Genomic DNA, 16705 nt, shown 5'->3' on the forward strand with positions numbered 1-16705 from the left:
ATTTTTCATGTTCAAAATTAAGCTTTGTAGGCTTTGTGTGTGACATGAGAAAAAAATTATGTGTACTACCTGACGAGTTATACAATGATCTCACCAGACGTTCGAATCCTTCCTCGAGCATGGGTGTGTGTATTGTTCTTAGCATAAGTTAGTTTAAGTAGTGTGTAAGTGTAGGTATCTCAGCAGTTTGGTCCCTTAGGAAGTCACACATATTTTATACAATATAATATAAATAAATATGTTGAAAGTTATAATAAACACAAAGTAGAAGATTCCAAAATATACAAAGAAATAATGAGCAATCAACGTTTAAATTCGTTGCTGTGTCAGATAGATACAAACGTCTCAAATATTAATTAGATAAGTTACAATAAAATTAATCCTCAGAAAGAGTCAGGAAGTTGTAGCTGCATAAATATGCTAAAAAGGAACGAGTGTTCCACGTCTTGATTTGTTGCAGCATCAGGTAGACACACAAATATCATACATTACAAGAACACGTCCAATTCCCAACCATAAAGTCAAAAAGATAAAAAGTAATAATAGTTAACTGAAGCATGTAAGATAAATGAAAAAAAATAAGTCACTTATTTTTTACTAGTTCACCATCTAGCTTACGGATCACAATATAATGTATGTGGGTGCCAATACGTACATGTGTTCTTTCCAGCTCTCTCAGAGAGCACAGCAAAATGGACATGTTATTAGATGTGGATGTTCATTTTAAAATTTTCGTAATGGCGTGAGCAAAAAAAAAAAAAAAAGAGTACATAGATTCGAAAGTCACACGGAAAGTCTCTATGGATTCCTATCATAGCAGCAACAGATATTACTGCCACTGCAGATTGAGAGCCTACTCACTTGATATTCAATCTGGAAGATAGCTATGTCAGCTATATCAGAAGACCTATCACCGCAGAGGAGTAGAAGGTACACAAACGTCCAAGAGGAGCATGGTTTTATGGCTACTTCTGAGATAACAAATCAAAAGAATAAAAAGCAAAAAGGGCATATGGGGTGGATGATGAGTGCAGTGTGTCGGAAGAGACTATGGGGATCGAGTGAGTAATCAGCACGAAGGAAGGAAAGGTTTGAGAGTTCTAGAAAGTGACTAGACGCGTCATCGGATGTAGTATGGAGGGGCGTGTGGTTTCTTGACATTGGAACCGACAGTAATCGGTCGAGCACCTCTACAGTCGACCTCACGAGGCTGAGTGCACACTGCACCTGTCCACCCACCAAGGAACGACCCATGGCGGTACCCGGAATCGAACCCAGTCCACTGCTTGCCAGTCAGCTGTGATGAGTGCTCATCTACAGAGGCGGAAAAGTATATTTATGTGCTGTTGCACTATTAAACTGAGCAGCTAGTCTTAGAGATGTTGAACAACTATGCATCGTATGGAAAAAATTAGAGGTAAAATATGTTGTTACTTATTTGTAGTGAACCATACATCACTCATTGTTGTTGATAATCACTAGGTCATGTTTTCTATTAAGATATTTAGGATATTATTCAGGTATTTAGAACGATGACCAAAATAATATTTATGTGGCGTTGCACAGTATTGACGTTCTATGCTGCTGTGAAGGGGTGCTAGAGAGGTATCTTGCACTGTTGTCTTTCCATGTCAGCGACATTTTATTCGAGGCAGCTCTGCAACACAGTCCTAATATATTCAAAACTCTTGAATTAAATATTTTAATCGTAAATAAACTAAACTAATAGTTAAATTTTTTGCATCGGATACTAAAAAATCTGGTGTGGATTCTGACTGTCGGGCTCTCCACTGTGCAGGCATCAACTTCCTGGAGGGCGAGGAGGCGATGGAGCAGCGCCGCTTCATGCTGAGGTACCTGCGAGACTTCGGCTTCGGGCGGCGATCCGACCGACTGGAAGCGGAGATCGAGTCGGAGATGAGGGAGCTGGTGGAGCTCATCCGCTGTGGGACCGGAGACAAGGTGGCTGTCCTACTTGTCCTGCCTCACTGCACTGCACACATTGTAGGGCTAAAAACGATCTGGCCCTAGGGAAGAAAGTACAAGGAAAACGCACATCAACTGTTATAATAGCCCAGGGGTGACTATACAACAGTTATATTGATTACTAGTCCAAATGGCCTGGGAGATGAGGATAATGGACTAAAGGAGGTTGAAGTAGACTAACGATGGGTCAAAGACCTCACGAGGATAGAAATAGAAATGGCTTTGTACAAGACGAAAGGAGGAAGTCACTGGGTGTGGAAGAAATAAATGCCGAAATGGTGAAATTGGCATGGGAGGTTGGGAAGCATTGGCTGTATTGTATGATGAGGGTGGTGTGATGAAATGAGGTGAAGACTTTGCGGGATTGTAAGAGGGCACTAATCAGCTGTGGATTCAAGAGAGAAAGAAGGAGGGATTGTAAAAACTACAGGGGAGTCACATTGATAGCACACTGTACCTAGGTATATGAAAAGATCCTGGAGAGCAGACTGAACGAGGGTCAAGAACAAATTGAGAGAGGAACAGCGTGGTTTCAGATCAAGGAGGCAAACTGTTGACCTCATATTTCCAATGAGGGATTTCCAGGAGCACCACTATGAATTTGGGGAAGACTTCATCATGGCCTTCCTTGGTATAGAAAAGGCATTTGATAGTGTCTGTAGAAGGAAGGTCTAGGAAGCATTGGAAAAGAAGAGAGTGAAAAAAAGAGACAAGAAAGAGAGCGGAGGAGGTGTATTGTGTAGGTCTGAATTGTGTGAAAGTGGCAAATGAAAGGATGGGTTGGTTCCAGCAAAGGAGTTGTGTGAAATAGGGCAATGGATTGTCACCTCTCCTCTCCATTGTGATCTTGAATGAGATAATGATAAGGTGGCAGAAAAAACTGTAGAAGAAAAGATGAAAGCAATAATGTTTTGAAACGAAGGGATGATTTGCGGAAACAAGGAGGAAGACATTCAGGAACTGCTGCATGCTGGGGAGGAAACTTGAGACACTATGGAATGAAATTTAATGCAAACAGATCTTAAATTACAACTAGAAAAAAAGATAAAAAGGCTTGAGGGTGAACAATTAATGAAGATGGAAAGTGTCAGTTACTTGGGAAACGTGACAGAGGAAAATGGAAGAAATCAGAGATGCGTGAAAGTGGCAGACAGGCAGAAGCACTGCTGCAAAATTTTAGGAGTCTGGTTTGGAAGAAAGATGTCCCAGGAAAAAAACAAAGAAGCGATATATAGAAGTTACTACATTGCAATACTGATCTGTGCATCTGAAACAAGGATAATGAAGACAAGAGAAGTAAATAGATTACAGGCATGTGAAATGAAGTTCCTCAGAAGTCATATGGCATTAAAAAGGAGAGATAGGGTGAGGAAAGAAGTGGTAAGGGAAATAATGAAGGAGGCACCATTTGCAGAGCAGGATAGAAATATCAAGAGTAATGTGGTATGGTGACCTAAAGAAAATGGAAAACAAGCGGATTCCCAAGAAGATACACGAAATGACAAAGGGGTGTACAGCTGAAAGATGTGAAGGAATGTTTTGAAAAAAAGTGGTGAAGTCAGAAACAGAGTGAGTACATTAAGAGGGTGGAAAAACAGGACTAGATGGTGAGGCTTATACCCCAAACAGACCCAGCCTCGGGCTGGTAACAGATGATGATGATTAGTTGCAGTGTTTACAAAAAGTCCAGGCATTGTGAGAATGTCTCACAGAGTGCTCTGTAGTCTTCGATTTTGTTCATTCTGAGGTGACTTGAAAGTAAGTGCCTGGACATCAGTTTTATAATGCTGTGTGTCACACTTCTCGAAAACAGTTTGCATGTGCTCTTTAGTGTAAAAGTATAAAACGTTTGTAACAGAGCTGCTTATTGCAAGTACATTGCAGATAATTGGTTGGTCCAACACTGCCGCATAGTGCAGAGGATCTCCTGAACGTTTTCCCCTCACCCCATCTTACCTGCTGACAAGTGCAACTAGTATAGGACACCCTCCAGGTAACCGAAATTGCACTCTTTCTGTACTTGCAAGGCAACGTGCTTTCAGTCAGTGCAGTACTGCCCACCTGGCTGAGCCCACAGCCTACAGGTCAGCTGATTCCATGTGCCCATTTTCCCATGGGCTGCATGCCTGTGGGCGTGTGAGATGGGACAGTCCACTGTATAAGTCTCAGGGTTGCTGGTTATATACTTCTCCATACAGATCCATTTGAATTTTATTGCTGTCATGATACACAATGTTCAGTAGTAAGAACACAATTTCTTGAAAGAAATAACGTTTTTTAAATAACTAATCAAGTAAAAATGCGAGTATTCAAGATTAATGTCAAATGAAAAAAACTTTAGTAATTATAGAACACCATTACTGAAGCATATAAGTTTTTCATTTATCAATCAAAAACAGATAAGAATGCTATGGGCGACTAATAAATGTTCTTAAAATATGTTACACCTGCAGAATGAATTTTTAACTCTGCAGTGGAGTGTGTACTGATAGGAAACTTCTTGTGAATTTAAAGCTATGTGCCAGATCGAGACTCTAGCTCAGGACCTTTGCCTCAAGTGGGAAGTGCTACACCAACTGAGTTACAAAAGCATGACTGGTTAACAAACCATGACACCTCCTGTCGCCCTCAGGGCTTTATTTCCGACTGTATCTTGTCTGTACCTTCAAGACTCGCTGTGAGTCATCATTGGGTGGCTCAGTTAATAGAGCACTTCCCTGCAGAAGGCAAAAGTTCTGAGTTAGACTCTTAGTGTGGCACCCAGTTTTAATCCGCCAGCAATTTTTATGTTAAGACTATCTTAGTAGCATCGAATTTACTTACTTTTGGACTGTGGTTAAAAATCACAGCAGCCTCTCTTCACAAAACACAGCATTTACACACCAATTTCACAAACTAAAATTAAAATGAAAAGAGCGGTAAGACCACTATATTACTGGAAATCTCAGGACCACCCTCCTAGGTGTCACTTCAAAGCATGCAGACTATTGGCAGACAGACCTTTACTGGGGTGCAGCATCTGCAACGTTTGTCAAGTATGCACTCAGTAGCTGCATTGGACTTGGCCAACAACTAGCAATAGCTGTGGGTGGCAGTCACTGCTTGTACACAGAACAAAGTCTTGAGCAACCTCCTAGCAGAACTGGAAGTGTGTCATATCAGGCTTAGAACCAAAGTGTCACACACACCTACATGTACATTTACATCTTCATGTACATTTACAAATTTATCTGCATCTAGGATGCTCTCTCTCTCTCTCTCTCTCTCAGAGGTCTGCAAAATTTTGTCTGAGATTGTCCTTATATCTGACTATCCAGCTCTGATTGTCTCTCTTGCCGCTCAAATAATTTGTTAGCATCCTTAATTGCTATTGTGTAACAATCACATTTCCCAATGCAGAAGAAACACACATACGTGGAAAATGTTCCATTCTAAGAGTATTCACTTTTGTGTATTGTTTAGTTTCTCTAATATTGTACATTTTCGGTCCTGTTGAGATACAAATCTTTTTGTTTTGGTTAGCACCTCTTTTGAACCGTCGTTACCTGGGTCAGCTGGTGTGAGAAAGCTATGGTCTGGTCTTTTTCGAAACTTCAGTGGTTGGAAATGTTCCCCCCCTGCGTCTGCCATGTCAGTTGAGAGAACTTAGTGGTGGCTTCATAGTACAGACAGACTACACACCAGTGAAGGCAGAGTTGGAAATAAAGCCATCATTACCTTCATACAGGATTTTGCTATATAGAAGTGGGATAAAAAAATTCAGGAAATTTTCAGAGGGTCACCACACTATCAACACTGTGAGAAGCTACAATGATTGTTCCACAGGGTTCAATGTTGTTGCCAGTGCTTCTTATCTCTGTAGGTATGAGACCCTATTTTATGTCAGATCTAGAGGTGATACTAATTCTTTTCACAGTTGATATCAGCGTTATCAAAAAGATAGATCCAACAAAAACTGTCAGGAAATTCACAAAAATTACCAACCTATTTTGCGTAAATGAACACTCTGTAAGCTTAGAAAATAAAATAATGCCGAGCTTGGACAGGGAGAGTAGGTATGAGCTCTTTACTGGGGTGTGAATGAAAACTGGCAACTGGAAGTCTGTATAGTGTATATCCTAAAACCTTTAAATTCAGCTACATTTGCCCTTAATATAATTGTTAACTAGAGATGAGTAATTGAACATATTGTTCTTGATTCATTTATAGATGTTCTACAGTGTAATATAATAGCTACCTCCACAGCCAGACACTCAGATTTCTTGAGGAGACTGTCTGGCAGCTAATGACAGGGCAATATGTCAAGCAGTGAAGAGCTATTGCGTAGCATAGGGTAATTAAAAGTTGCAGACAGAGTAACTGCTGTTCAGTTTAAAGCTATTCTTTGATAAGGGTGGATTTCAAAGGAATGAAACCATAATAATTTAGTGAGATTACTTGCTGTCATACCTTAATGAGGTACATACACAAGTGAGCAGCTGTGACAAGCTGAAGCAATATGCTGGAGGATGGTTAGAATGTAGTTACCTGTGCCGGCCGAAGTGGCCGTGCGGTTAAAGGCGCTGCAGTCTGGAACCGCAAGACCGCTACGGTCGCAGGCTCGAATCCTTCCTCGGGCATGGATGTTTGTGATGTCCTTAGGTTAGTTAGGTTTAACTAGTTCTAAGTTCTAGGGGACTAATGACCTCAGCAGTTGAGTCCCATAGTGCTCAGAGCCATTTGAACCATTTTTTTGTAGTTACCTGCATTTAGTTGGTGCCATTTGGGACATGTTAGCGTGCCTCATGAAACGACTCAAACCTCCAACAAATTACTAGCCCTTCTCAATATGTTTTCCTCCAGAAACCCTTGAATAATGGAACTGGGAGACCATTAGCTATGAGGTAGTGATTTTTTTGGACACACTTGCCTTTCTAGAGCAACATTCAGATCAGGTTGATTTATTCGCTATATATTTGCAGTTCACACTTGTAGATTTCCTTTAGATCATGGAAGGGTCAATCTCTCACCTAGCACTGCTGTGTACAATGAAACATGGAGGATTAAGCATGTAGCACTGTACAGCGGAAGGGCAGAAAGTAACTGGCGACGTTTCGACAGGCTGTGATGCAACCATCATCATACGGAGAAGGCTGCCGGCGTGTGCTGCTGCCCGACGCGCTGTTCCCCGGCTTCATCAATGGCTTCATGCCAGTGGTGGCTGGCAGCCGGCTGCCACGATCCGCTGACGGGACGTGCCGCCATCTTGGACTGGCAGGCCTGCAGGCAGCCAGGGCTGGGGACGCCACGGGTGGTTTCCTCACGCTGCACCCCACACTCAGCAGCATCGCCCCCAAGATGTCCGGCTACTGGGACACGGTCGAGTCAGCCGAGAAGATCCTGGGCTACTTCCGCGTGAGTACCGGCGTACCTGTTACTCTGATCTCTCACAAAGCCCTATGTTTGTAAAGTGAATGTAACAGAACCATATCAAGAGTATGTATGAGAGATCTCCAATCCACAATGGCGAAATAAAAGAAAAAGAATGTCCCACTTTCTAGGTATGTTAAAACAGTTTAATCTCTCTTCAAAAAAGGCAATGTCCTCACTTACTCACTCACTGAATTATCGTCACCCAGCCCACACCACTAAGGATAGAAAGTTCAAATTTGGAGAGGATGTGATCTTTAACTGTAGGCATGGTTTAACAAGGGATAGCTCCAAATTCCGCTCCTTAGAAGGTGAAACAGGGGATGAAAGTATTTGTGAAAAATCTGTCGCAGTTAAGATTGGTCCTAAGAAAATTGGTATTTGGTTTCTCAGTAAGAAATAAAGAAATACATGTTCGACCATTTCTGAAATTTAGCCCCTATGGGGGTGAAATAGTTGGTGAATGTCTTTTTGAAAGAAAGTCATTATTTAAGACCTACTAAAGTCAAAAAATTTTTTATGCGTGTGTGACTGCATATCAATATGTAAAACTACTGACGTTTCAGTGCTGTTGCAAGTGACCTTCTTCGTGTTTTTTTGTTTATAGTTAACAAAAACACCCTGAAGAAGGTCACTTGCAACAGTAAACAAAAACACCCTGAAGAAGTTCACTTGCAACAAGTAGTTTTACGTATTGACAATCCAGTTACAAACACAGAAAAATTTTATTGAATGTGACAATGGCCACAGAAACCTACATTTATATATAACTACTAAAGTATTTTTAAAGTTCCATAGGTGAAAACTGGTATTTGACTTCTCAGTTAGAAATATAAACACATGTTTCACTGTTTGTTGGAAATTCAACCCTTGTGGGGGTGAAAGAGGAAATGAAAATTTTTATGGAAATATTTTATTATACAAGCATTTTCGAAACTAAGAAAATTTGTGTTTGGCTTCTCTCTCAGAAATAAAAAAAATAGGCATTTCACTGTTTTCGGAAATTCAACACCTAAGAGGGTAAAACAGGAGGTGAAATTTTTTAAGGAGATGTTTCGTTACATTAAAATTTTTTAAAAATCTGATTCTATTAAGAACTGGTTTTTCATTTCTTGCTTATATGTAATGAAATATTTGTTATGGGGTTAAAGTTTCTGCAGAAATATCACCACAAGAAAGCAAACAACATGTGTAACAAAACTTTGGACTCCAGTTACCGGAATCGCCTTTTTTTCAGAAATACATTCGGAAAAGATAATGCTTCTATGACCTTAATTAACATGAAAAGTTTAAAAGCTGTTGCAATTTGTGATTAACACAAAATTACGTTAAAGGAAAACAAAAACAAAAAAATCTCTGCAGACCATAGAGCCTATGTAAGTGAAACAATGGGTGCCAAACTAGTTTAGACTGTTTAAAACAAATAATACGTCAAACTGAAGGTGAACTAAACTAGTTTCTCTTACGAATGTTCAGCATGTGCACACTCCATTATAGGTGGCACACATCCAGTCTAAAATCCAATTCATCCCACACTTTGGTTAATATGTCCAGTGTAGTGAAGCAATAATGTGATGCAATTTAGATAATGGAACAGCGGAAATAAAATGTCATAATTTACTTGACATTTTGTATGATGTGAACTAATTAAATGATAGAAAGTTACAATGTTTCTCAAGAAACATTTACCTTCAGAATTATATTCGCAATCATATTTTTTTGTTTTGAAATAGAATTAATAGTATGACAACCTCTTAAAACTATTATGATGATGTGTTGTGACAGCTAAAATTTATTTGCATCATTTATAATCATATACGAAAATATTGTCGCAGGAAATCAATTCTATCGTATATTCCTTTACAAATATACATCAAGAGTTCTCAAACTAAAATGGTATCAAATGAATTGAAAATAAAAGTGGTGGTGTCGCAAAGTTTGTGTGACAAATTTGTCTTCTCTCTTGGTCTGTTTCACGGTCACTGAGAGAATTACCGCCTTGTTCCTGAATGAGTGTTTACTTCCCCGTCGATGGTCATTGTGCTGTGACAGTCATAATGTATCATTGATATTCGATGTCTGATCATTTTAAAAGTTATGCTTGAAATATCTTCCCTTCATCTTCCGTTTATCAGTTCGTGCTAGTCCAAATTATTGTTGGTTTACGTTTTACAGAAAGTCATCCAAGAACACGAGAAGACATACTCTGATGACCACATGAGGGACTTCATCGACAGGTACCTCAAGGAGATAAAGGAGAGAACTGGCGAACCCAGCACTTACTCCAGTAAGTACACCCAAACTACAGCTAGGAAGTGTATTGTATTTGTAGCCATTATGGTCAGAGGAACAGCAACCTAAAACATCCTAAGGAAGAAATGGTAAGTATATGTATACTTTATTAATCCAGTATGGAGGCAAGTTTCGGCTATACAGTACACAAGAAAATTTTTACCAGTAGTTTTCGAAAAATAAGTCCATTTACTATTCTAGTGGCAGGAAAACACTGAAATTGTAGTTCTTGTTGAGACAATGCGTTTCCTAGCTTTGGAGCTGACATCACGCTGACAGCCAGTAGAATCTTGTCATTTACCCATCGAGAGGGATACTGGTTAGCAGCGTCTTTGAGAAAGTGTTAAGACGGCTGACGTGAATAAGTCGAGTCACTCAGTCACAGGATCGGAAAGATGGTGTCCAATTTAGTGCGAATTTTTTCATATTTCTCACATCACTGAGGAGTAGAAAGAAAATACTTACGTAATTTTCAGTACTAGCTGTTCATTATTAAAAACACACTGGGCAACAGAATTCAGCCGAAATTGCTACAAAGGTAGCTACTTATTTTCGCCTGCCTTGTTAACAAATTTTTACTTTCAGCGAAGCGTGATCTGTGACGAATGTTGAGTAACACACAAGGTTCGCAGGAGAGCTTCTGTAAAGTTTGGAAGGTAGGAGACGAGGTACTGGCAGAAGTAAAGCTGTGAGTACCGGCCGTGAGTCGTGCTTCGGTAGCTCAGTTGGTAGAGCACTTGCCCGCGAAAGGCAAAGGTCCCGAGTTCGAGTCTCGGTCGGGCACACAGTTTTAATCTGCCAGGAAGTTTCAACACACAAATATATTTTACACAAATATATTTTACAGACATTTTAAAGTTAGCTTCTTTTGCCGGAACGCAGCGGAGTTCGCACAATGTCATCTTACAAACATGTCAATTCAGTTGCACCTGTGACAGAAACCTGAAACAGCACCATATTAGATAAGAAAGTTACACGTGTTAACTTAATGGAAAAATTATCTCCATCTTACATCCAACACTTCGCGAAAAACTCGTTTCAAATTCTTGAACCATTTAGGAGATACAATGGATGTCAGTAATATTTTCATTTTCACTTATCGTTAGCGTGCTTGAGAGCGGAAGTGAACCCACTACATACAATTCTTTTTTCAAGACTGGACTTACATATAGATCTCCCCACAAATTTAAAGAAAACTTCAACATTTTAGCTAAATTTCATATGCAGCAATGTAAGACCTAACATGCACCAATCGTAAACTCATGGTGAATCCTTTTTTTTATTGTAATCAATTCTAACTACACACTAAGACCACTAACGAAATGATACACTTCACCATGAAGCTGACGAATGATGCTACAACATTTAAAATTTTCAGGTTTTTGTACTTAAAAATCGTGTGAGAAAAACTGCAAAGCAGTCGCAATATCTGCGACGCTCTATTCACAATGGCACTGCTCCACCTCCATTATTCCCTGTGTGAGCTTTAGACATATACACTGAAGCGCCAAAGAAACTGGTATAGGCGTGCGGACTCAAATACAGAGATGTGTAAACAGGCAGAATACGGCACTGTGGTTGGCCACGCCTAAATAAGACTAACTCTCTGGCGCAGTTGTTAGATCGATTAGTGCTGCTACAATGGCAGGTTATCAAGTGTTATGCGAGTTTGAACGTGGTGTTACAGTCGGCGCACGAGTGATGGGACACAGCATCTCTGAGGTAGCGATGAAGTGGGGATTTTGCTGTACGACCATTTCACGAGTGTACCGTGAATATCAGGAATCCGGTAAAACATCAAATCTCCAACATCGCAGCAGCCGGAAAAAGATGCTACAAGAATGGAACCAATGAGAAGTGAAGAGAATCGTTCAACGTGACAGGAGTGCAAGCCTTCCGTAAATTGCGGCACATTTCTATACTGGACCATCAAAAAGTGTCAACGTACGAACCATTCAAAGAAACATCATCGATATGAGCTTTCGAAGGTGACGGTCCACTCGTGTACCCCTGATGACCGCCCGACACAAAGACTTACACCTCATCTGGCCGGCCGAAGTGGCCGTGCGGCTAAAGGCGCTGCAGTCTGGAACCGCAAGACCGCTACGGTCGCAGGTTCGAATCCTGCCACGGGCATGGATGTTTGTGATGTCCTTAGGTTAGTTAGGTTTAAGTAGTTCTAAGTTATAGGGGACTGATGACCTCAGCAGTTGAGTCCCATAGTGCTCAGAGCCATTTGAACCATTTTGCACCTCATCTGGGTCCGTCAACACCGACTGTTGATGACTTCAAGCATGTTGCCTGGTAGGACGAGTCTCATTTCAAATTGTATCGAGCGGATGGACGTGTATGGATACGGAGACAACCTCATGAATCCGTGGATCCTGCATGTCGCAGGGGACTGTTGAAGCTGGTGGAGGCTCTGTAATAGTGTGGGACATGTGCACTTGGTGTGATATGGGACTCCTGATACCTCTGGATCAGACTCTGACTGGTGACACGTACGTAAGCATCCTGTCTGATCACCTGTATCCATCCACGTTGTCTATTGAGATGGACTTGGGAAATTTGGGCAGGATAATGCGACACCCCACACATCCAGAATTGCTAGAGAGTGGCTCCACGAACACTCTTCTGAGTTTAAACACTTCCGCTGGCCACCAGACTCCCCAGTCACGAACATTATTGAGCATATCCTGGGATGCCTTGCAAAGTGCTGTTCAGAAGAGATCTCCTCTCCCTCATACTCTTACTGATTCATGGACAGCCCTGCAGGATTCATGGTGCAAATTCCCTCGAGCACTACTTCAGGCATTCGTCGAGCCCATGCCACGTCGTGTTGCGTCGCTTCTTCGTGCTCGCAGGGACCCTAGACGATTTTAGGCAGCTGTATCAATTTCTTTGGCTCTTCAGTGTGTAACAGCACTAGACAGCGCAGTAGCCCAGCACACAGACTACTTTTTTCTTTGTGTTACAAGACTTACAGTATCTACGCTAGCTTGCGGAGTCCAGATCGACATCACCGTTCGGTGAGGACACAAATCTACAAGTAGTTATGACTGCTGTGATGGTGCTGGTGTGTGGTTAACCAGCTACCCACGTTTTGTTTGCAGCCGACCAGCTGGCCGTCATGATGTTCGACACGTTCCTGCCCTCGTCCATGGTGCAGTCCACGGTGCTCACCTGGGCCCTCATGTACGTCGCCTACTTCCCCGAGGTGCAGAAGCGGGTGCAGCAGGAGCTTGACTCCGTCATCGGGCCTTCCAGGCTGCCCAACCTCAACGACCGCCCAAAGTGAGTCCCTCGCTGAACTCTTCTCTGGACAACCCACTGAGTATGGCTCAAAGTGGGTCAAACCATTCCTGTTGTCCAAATTAGTGGAGTGTTCTTGTAACCAACTCACCTGATGATGCCTTAACACATTTGTTTTTGCACTCTTCATCAATTTTCCCAGTTTATTTTTCTCTGTGCTGATCCGTTTCCTAAATCCTTCTTCCATCGTACATATATTGCATGGAAGGAAACAGAATCCCTTCACTTTAACTACTTCGTGTTCTCTAGTTTATCACGAATCTGATTGGGGTTCACCATTACTTTCGCTTTTATTCAGTTTACTCTCACTCGATACTATGTGTTCATTAAACTGTTGATTTATTCACCAGGTCTTGTATTCTTGTTCCATTTTAATGAGGGCTGTAACGTCATCAGTCAATCTTGTGCCTGACCTCTTGTAGTCTCAAGTTCTAGTTCCATCTTCCTTTGTTCAATGTACAGACTGAAGAGCAGAGGCAAAATCCTGCATTCCTTCATATGACCCTTTTTAATCGAATCACTTCATTCACAGTCTTGCATTCTTATTGTTACCCCTTATTTCTTGTAATATTTGCCCTTCCCTTCAGCTAATATACATTTTTCTGAATTCAAACGTCTTGCACCATTTTACATTGTGGAATGATTTTCTCTGTATCAACAAATCCTAGGAATGAGCCTTGATTTCTGTTTATTCTTGCTCCCATAAATACGAGCAATGTCAGAACTGCTCCTCTGGTGCATTTACCCCCTCCTCCACTCAAAGCTGAACTGTAAGTCATACATATGTATCATATTTCTATGAACTTACTGTAAATATTATCAAGCTGGCTAGAGCAGTGGTTAGTACAATGGACTCATATTCGGGAGGCCGTCTGTTCAAACCCATGTCTGAACGTTCTAGTTTAGGTTTTCAGTGATTTCCCTAAATCGCCTAAGGCAGATGCTGGGATGGTTCCTTCTTCGTTTTTCCTTAATCCTAGCTTGGGCTCCGTCTCTAATGACCTCGTTGTCGACAGAACGTTAAACCCTAATCTACTCCTCCTCCACTGTAGGCATTCCATTGTTAAGCCTTCAGGGCAGCACTTTCCCACCCTTACAGCCCACCCCTCATTCTTCCCACAAACAGCGATGCTAGGGGTGTTTCATCATCATGGTAAGTGTCATCTGGTGGAAAATCACAAATGTGTCAGAGTCACACATGTACCAGACCTAGCTGAAGTTGCTGAAGGTGTTCAACAGCTATGTTGGAAAAGACATAGACATGTATATTCGTTTTTTAAAGATACAGATTTGTGATATTCTTCATATTTCCAGTTTCTCTCATTTCCTGCACCTTTGTTTTGTAAGGAACTCAAATGTTCTAAACACTTTCATTCCTGTCCTCACAACTCAAGGAAATATCAGGAATGAAACATTTCTGCTATGCGAGAAAGCTTTTGGTGATTGGTTGGAGAGGTGGGCTTTCACGATGCTCTGCTCTTCCACAGCTTGCCCTACACGGAGGCGACGCTACGTGAGACGATGAGGTTCCAGACGCTGCTGCCGATCGGAATTCCCCACATGGCGCTGGACGACGCCCAGGTCAAGGGCTACAACATTCCCAAGGTCAGTCCTGGTCACTACTCGCAGATCAATGGTGGGGTATATGACTGCAGAAAGGATGTAGGTGGGGGAGAGCTTATAAATTGAGATCAGTGCGTTACTTCAAGAAAAGCCACCAAGTGGAGTCAAAACTTGCTGATACCATGCAGTGGTGCAACAGGTACAGGGTGACAATTATTGAGCTATACAAAAAACAAGCGTAAATTATTACAGACTACAGTGTGCACATACTTTATTCAAAATGTAAACGTCACTGCAAATATTTGGATTTAGATTATGGCACCTTCGATGTGCCTGCCATCATAGGCGATGATGTGATGCAGACGAATAGCGAAATTGTGCATGACCTGCTGAAGTGTAAGAACATTGATGCTGTCGATGACCTCCTGAATGGCTGTTTTCAGCTGAGCAATGGTTTTGGGGTTACTGCTGTACACTTTGTCTAAGATATAGCCCCACAAAAAGAAGTCGCATGTGTTCAGATCTGGAGAATATGGTGGCCAATCGAGGCCCATGCCAGTGGCCTCTGGGTCCTCAAAGTGCTCCTCCAAGACATCAAACACTCTCCTCTTTCAGATGGAGTCGAGCTCCATCTTGCACGAACCACATCTTGTCGAAATCACGATCACGTTGCATAATAGTGAAGAAATCACCTTCCAAACCTTTCATGTACCATTAGGTAGTCACCGTGCCATCAAGGAATATCGCACCAATTATTTCATGACTGGACAATGCATGTCACTCAGTCAGTCATTGACGGTGAAGAGACACCTCGATCGCGAAATGCGGATTCTCAATACCTCAAATACGCTCAGACATGCTGTACCGTCACTTTTCATGTGCAAATGGACGACAATGACAAGGTGTTTGTGCATGTGCATACCAATTCCCATTATACCCCTTGGCCAACTCTGCAGTTGAACGTCCTAACGCAAACCGTTCAGAAGTTATACGACTATTTCATTTTATATAGTTCAATAATTGTCTGCATTTATGTGAAGTGGACATAGAATAAATTCGAAGTGATAGACAAAATGGCAAAGAACAACAGCAATGAAAGATGTGTGGATGGATTTGAATCTCCACAACAGGCTGTTCAAGTTCGCATGCCCTTTCAAGGCCAGCTGACTGGGCACAGACAGAAGGCAGGCAGGAATGGGAAAAAGGATGAAGTGCGGGGCGATCTGGCAGCTGGGCTGTAGTGTAGTCCACTGGCTGAGCTAAGCAGGGATGGCCAAGCAGGTTGAGTGTGTGCATGAAACGTGCAAACTGGCCGTCTTGCGGGTTGCCTACATCACCCTCCACGCTCAATGGTGCAGCCTTGCAGACTGCTCGACAAAAATAGCAATGCCTGACAAACAGAACACGATGTTAAATACGTCAAGAATCATAATAGGCATTTTCCTAACATTCTTTCAAACATGTGCAGGAAATTTTATGTTTTGACAGTTTCGTTATGGCCAAGAGCAGCCCAGTGCTGTATTACTAGACCACAATGGATTTCAAGTCGAGAGGGAAGTTTATTTAATTCAAAGTGACATTCGGAGAGTAGAGGAACCTAGAGCCAAATCGAGACTCGAACCTGGACCTTGCTTTTGATGGACAATGATCCTACCAATTGAGCAGTCAGTCTGCGACTCAGAACCCACTCTCATATTCACTTCCACCAGTAACTGCCTCCTACTTTCTGAACTCCAGAGACGGTCTCCTGCATACCTTGTGGGATTAGCATTCTAGAGACAATTACTTATCCACAGTATATGGAAATGTTTCCAGGACGAATCGTACACACTACAGTGAAATGTTCGCTGTTTTTTAAACTTCCTTACCTATTGAAACCCCTAGCTTGCAGCAAAAGCAATCCCCTCAATATTCTTTCTTTCAGGAAAGATATTCTGACTCGGTATGCAGGAGAACCTCTGTGAGATTTGAAGGGTAGGAGAAGAGGTACTGCTGGAAGTGAACCTGTAAGTGTGGTTAGTGAGTCATGCTCCGATAGCTCAGTAGCCAATGGATGGTCCTGAGTCGGAGCCCGTGTGCGGCACAGAGCAGCCTGCTGGGGAGATTTAAAACAGCACACCCTTCATTACGTTCAGATACGTTA

The 16705-nt window shown here is 41.8% G+C and overlaps 1 protein-coding gene across 1 annotated transcript in view; it reads left to right on the forward strand.

Annotated features, from left to right (window-relative positions):
• Window positions 1–16705, forward strand: part of LOC126428244 (probable cytochrome P450 304a1) — a 34599-nt gene that overhangs the window by 13486 nt on the left and 4408 nt on the right. The window contains exons 3-7 of the mRNA XM_050090159.1: window positions 1799–1962; window positions 7087–7380; window positions 9571–9682; window positions 12801–12981; window positions 14487–14604. Coding sequence (XP_049946116.1) covers window positions 1799–1962; window positions 7087–7380; window positions 9571–9682; window positions 12801–12981; window positions 14487–14604 — 869 coding nt within the window. The remainder of the gene's footprint in view (window positions 1–1798; window positions 1963–7086; window positions 7381–9570; window positions 9683–12800; window positions 12982–14486; window positions 14605–16705) is intronic.

The sequence above is a fragment of the Schistocerca serialis genome, chromosome 12 (genome assembly GCF_023864345.2).
Source record: "Schistocerca serialis cubense isolate TAMUIC-IGC-003099 chromosome 12, iqSchSeri2.2, whole genome shotgun sequence".
Lineage (NCBI taxonomy): Eukaryota > Metazoa > Arthropoda > Insecta > Orthoptera > Acrididae > Schistocerca > Schistocerca serialis.